Genomic DNA, 5,381 nt, shown 5'->3' with positions numbered 1-5,381 from the left:
AAACGATGAACTTTGATTACCTCCAAGGAAGACCTATGCGCATCATGTGGTTTCAGCTTGACCCTTCACTGACGAAGAGTGGGGTAGGCAATGTTTTCCTCAAGAACTTGGAGGAATCTATTGACAGCCAGGCCCTCTACGACACGTTTTCTACATTTGGAAAGGTCCTTTCCTGTAAGGTGGTTTGTGATGAGAATGGCCAATCTAAAGGCCATGCCTATGTGCAATATGAGTGCCAGGAGGCTGCTGAGAGAGCCATTAAGAGGCTGAATGGCATGCTGTTCAATGACAAACCAGTGTTTATTGGACACTTCAAATCTAACAAAGAACGAGAGGCTGAACATGGAGCCAGGGCCAGAGAGTTCACCAATGTGTACATAAAAAACCATGGCAAGGATATGGATGACCAAAAACTGAAGGAAAAGTTTGAAATATATGGACCAACCCAGAGAGTCCGGGTCATGACTGATGTCAAGGGTCAGTCCAGGGGTTTCGGTTTTGTTTGCTTCGAAAGGCATGAGGACGCCCAGAAGGCTGTCGACGACATGAATGGTCAGAACATCGACGGGAGAAAGGTCTACGTGGGCCGTGCCCAGAAGAGAAGAGAGCGCCAGACCGCGCTGAAGCACCGGTTTGAACACATGAAGCATGAGCGTATGACCAGATACCAGGTTTGTGGCCTCCAGTTCTCTGATACTAACACAGAAGTTGATACTATTTACACATAGTTATTGTTGATGTATTTGAGGTATGAAAAACATCTCACTAAACAGGTTTTTTCGCTTACCAGGGTGTCAATCTGTACGTGAAGAACCTGGATGATGGCTGGGACGATGAGCGTCTGCACCGAGCGTTCTCCTCCTTCGGAACGATCACCAGTGCGAAGGTGATGATGGAAGGTCAACGCAGCAAGGGCTTCGGCTTCGTGCGCTTCTCCTCCCCCGAGGACGCCACCAAGGCCATGACTGAGATGAACGGCCGCGTCGTGGCCAACAAGCCGTTGTATGTGGCCCTGGCCCGGAGCAGGAAGGACCGCCAAGCACACCAACAGGCGTTTATCACAGAAGAGTACAGTGCCTGCGGCATGCCCGACCTAGTCATCGACCCCTACCAGCCTGCTCCACCGTCTGGATACGTCATGGCTCCCGTTCCACAGCCCCAGACCTGTGGTGGTACTAATTACTACCTCACCAACCAGCTGGATCGACTGAGACCTCCTCCTGGCTGGGCCACCCAGAGTGTGCAACCTCAGTACTTCCAGAACATGCCCTCCTACATCATGCCTCACTACCCACAGCAGCACATGGCTCCTCCCCAGCTCCAGGTCCCCATGCAGCAGCAGCAGCAGCAGCCTGCTTCGCTGACTGCCTCCATGCTGGCCGCCACTCCTCCTGAGGAGAGGAAACAGCTGCTGGGTGAGTCTACTTTACGATCTTTAGATCCCCCATTAGCTATACTGTATAATAACTGTTACTGATTTGTTTGATTCTACATCCCTCCAGGTGAGCATCTCTTCCAACTTATCAAGGAAACTCACCCCAGTCTAGCTGCCAAGGTCACAGGGATGCTGCTGGAGATGGACAACGAAGAACTTCTCTACATGCTGGAGGCTGCAGAGTTCCTGAGCTCCAAGGTGGATGCAGCGGTCGCTGCGCTGCAGGCACACTGGTCCTAGGTCCCCATGCAGCAGCAGCAGCAGCCTGCTTCGCTGACTGCCTCCATGCTGGCCGCCACTCCTCCTGAGGAGCGGAAACAGCTGCTGGGTGAGTCTACTTTACGATCTTTAGATCCCCCATTAGCTATACTGTATAATAACTGTTACTGATTTGTTTGATTCTCCATCCCTCCAGGTGAGCATCTCTTCCAACTTATCAAGGAAACTCACCCCAGTCTAGCTGCCAAGGTCACAGGGATGCTGCTGGAGATGGACAACGAAGAACTTCTCTACATGCTGGAGGCTCCAAAGTTCCTGAGCTCCAAGGTGGATGATGCGGTCGCTGCGCTGCAGGCACACTGGGCTAAGGAGGCTGCACAGAAGTCTGACCCCCGACCAGCTTGAGTTCAATGAGACTAAGACAAGGGATGGAAATCCAGACATTTAAAACCTACTCCTACAACATTTAAACATATTTTAACATAGAACAGCTTTTGCTATATTTTTTGATATTACAGTATTAATAAATTATTTCATTACCAAATGAACAAAATGTACTCTGCTATGTCTGAGTGTCCTTTACTGTGTCAGTGATCAGAATATCAACAGTGTGGTCCTGTAGAGAGAGACTTGATAGCTCTGCATTTTAGATTGTACATTTTGGAAAGTCATTTGGAAAGTCATTAAATACAGCTGACTGTGATCAATTCTCAAACTATCTTCAGAGGCCAATACATCTCTGTGCTTCTAGATCTGGGCCAAACAATAACATTTGAGATCAGCAAGATGTGTTTACCTCTATTTGATTAATCTCATTTTGGAAAACTAAGTAAGAGCTTTTATTCAAGTGCAGTGGGCTCATTTATTATACAGTATACAATCGTTCAATCATTTGTTATACACTATTAAAAAAAAATCCATTCTGTTTGCAAGATAGGACTTTGATTTCACTAACTAGTCATTTCATTTACTACACATTATTGAAAAGGGATCGCTATTCTGTAGCCGTCATCAAACATCAAAACATCTCTGTGTTTATAGATCTGGGAACAAACAATACGATTTGAAACTAGGGATGTACCTGAATACGAAAATGTTATTCAGAAAAGCATAAATAATGCAATACACATACAGTTTCTAGTTGCTCATTATTATTCTGAAAAAATTTCAATATTGACATCAACGCAATCAGTCATTATGTTTCTTAAATCAATTCATATAATTGTGGATGGCCACAAGATAAAAATGCCCATTATGTTTGCGATATATGAGTTTGATTTCACTAACTAACTAGTCATTTAATTCACTACACATTATTGACCGAGTCAGCGCAGAGCAGGCAGCGAGAACAAATTCCACCGGCTTTGGTCGTGTGACTAATAAACTATCTATCTATCTATCATAAGAAATGCATTGCTTCTTTAGGGTCTTTGATGAAAACAGTGCTTCTGATATATATAGTAAATATGTGCAAAATACTTTTCTCCTCCGAATATCTATTCACTCCATACTGTATGTGGTTCAGAGTGCACCAAATACATCTCCTAGCGAAGGTCTCCTGAACCCCAACATGGGTGAACAACCCAAACTCTGTACAACATACACTGCTAGCTACAGCCCTTCAGGTAACAATGAGTAGTTAACATTATTTGCATATAGAAATGTAGATATAACATCAAGGATTTCTATGGGTACACAGTTGAGAATGTGATGATGTAACAAACGAGGACCACACAACTGGGGTTCTAGAACCAGTTCTAGTGTAAACAACAGTGTTATGATTTAAATGACCTGCAATTCCTCTGCATAGAGCACACATTTGATTATTATCAAGAATATCCAAAGCTAAAATATTAGGGTTAGGAGAAGTTTTCTAACATAACTAAATATGGCCTGTATGTTGTATGTTGGAGATCTTCACCAGGATACCACTGAGACAATGTTGGATGAGAAATTCAGCTCTGCAGGTGCAACTACCATCCGAGTGTGCAGGGACAAGATCACCCAACGATCCTTGGGGTATGCCTATGTCAACTTTCAACAGCACGCTGATGCAGAGCTTGCTCTGGAAACGATGAACTTTGATTACCTCCAAGGAAGACCTATGCGCATCATGTGGTTTCAGCTTGACCCTTCACTGAGGAAGAGTGGGGTAGGCAATGTTTTCCTCAAGAACTTGGAGGAATCTATTGACAGCCAGGCCCTCTACGACACGTTTTCTACATTTGGAAAGGTCCTTTCCTGTAAGGTGGTTTGTGATGAGAATGGCCAATCTAAAGGCCATGCCTATGTGCAATATGAGTGCCAGGAGGCTGCTGAGAGAGCCATTAAGAGGCTGAATGGCATGCTGTTCAATGACAAACCAGTGTTTATTGGACACTTCAAATCTAACAAAGAACGAGAGGCTGAACATGGAGCCAGGGCCAGAGAGTTCACCAATGTGTACATAAAAAACCATGGCAAGGATATGGATGACCAAAAACTGAAGGAAAAGTTTGAAATATATGGACCAACCCAGAGAGTCCGGGTCATGACTGATGTCAAGGGTCAGTCCAGGGGTTTCGGTTTTGTTTGCTTCGAAAGGCATGAGGACGCCCAGAAGGCTGTCGACGACATGAATGGTCAGAACATCGACGGGAGAAAGGTCTACGTGGGCCGTGCCCAGAAGAGAAGAGAGCGCCAGACCGCGCTGAAGCACCGGTTTGAACACATGAAGCATGAGCGTATGACCAGATACCAGGTTTGTGGCCTCCAGTTCTCTGATACTAACACAGAAGTTGATACTATTTACACATAGTTATTGTTGATGTATTTGAGGTATGAAAAACATCTCACTAAACAGGTTTTTTCGCTTACCAGGGTGTCAATCTGTACGTGAAGAACCTGGATGATGGATGGGACGATGAGCGTCTGCACCGAGCGTTCTCCTCCTTCGGAACGATCACCAGTGCGAAGGTGATGATGGAAGGTCAACGCAGCAAGGGCTTCGGCTTCGTGCGCTTCTCCTCCCCCGAGGACGCCACCAAGGCCATGACTGAGATGAACGGCCGCGTCGTGGCCAACAAGCCGTTGTATGTGGCCCTGGCCTGGAGCAGGAAGGACCGCCAAGCACACCAACAGGCGTTTATCACAGAAGAGTACAGTGCCTGCGGCATGCCCGACCTAGTCATCGACCCCTACCAGCCTGCTCCACCGTCTGGATACGTCATGGCTCCCGTTCCACAGCCCCAGACCTGTGGTGGTACTACCTACTACCTCACCAACCAGCTGGATCAACTGAGACCTCCTCCTGGCTGGGCCACCCAGAGTGTGCAACCTCAGTACTTCCAGAACATGCCCTCCTACATCATGGCTCACTACCCACAGCAGCACATGGCTCCTCCCCAGCTCCAGGTCCCCATGCAGCAGCAGCAGCAGCCTGCTTCGCTGACTGCCTCCATGCTGGCCGCCACTCCTCCTGAGGAGCGGAAACAGCTGCTGGGTGAGTCTACTTTACGATCTTTAGATCCCCCATTAGCTATACTGTATAATAACTGTTACTGATTTGTTTGATTCTCCATCCCTCCAGGTGAGCATCTCTTCCAACTTATCAAGGAAACTCACCCCAGTCTAGCTGCCAAGGTCACAGGGATGCTGCTGGAGATGGACAACGAAGAACTTCTCTACATGCTGGAGGCTCCAGAGTTCCTGAGCTCCAAGGTGGATGCAGCGGTCGCTGCGCTGCAGG

General features: G+C 47.0%; 1 protein-coding gene across 1 annotated transcript; it reads left to right on the top strand.

The window, feature by feature from the left end:
* Nucleotides 1-3,593: 3,593 nt before the first annotated feature.
* On the top strand, nt 3,594-4,451 carry LOC308173028 (polyadenylate-binding protein 1A-like; the record flags this gene model as incomplete). The annotated part of the gene is made up of 1 exon (XM_080547994.1): nt 3,594-4,451. One exon carries the CDS (start codon nt 3,594-3,596, stop codon nt 4,449-4,451), a length of 858 nt encoding a protein of 285 aa, XP_080404120.1.
* Between the last annotated feature and the right edge of the window lie 930 nt (nt 4,452-5,381).

This window comes from Nansenia antarctica (genome assembly GCF_963989245.1).
Source record: "Nansenia antarctica genome assembly, chromosome: 18".
NCBI classification, from domain to species: Eukaryota; Metazoa; Chordata; class Actinopteri; order Argentiniformes; family Microstomatidae; genus Nansenia; species Nansenia antarctica.
Note: the sequence above shows the minus strand (reverse complement) of the source record. Positions and strands in the feature narration are given on the sequence as shown.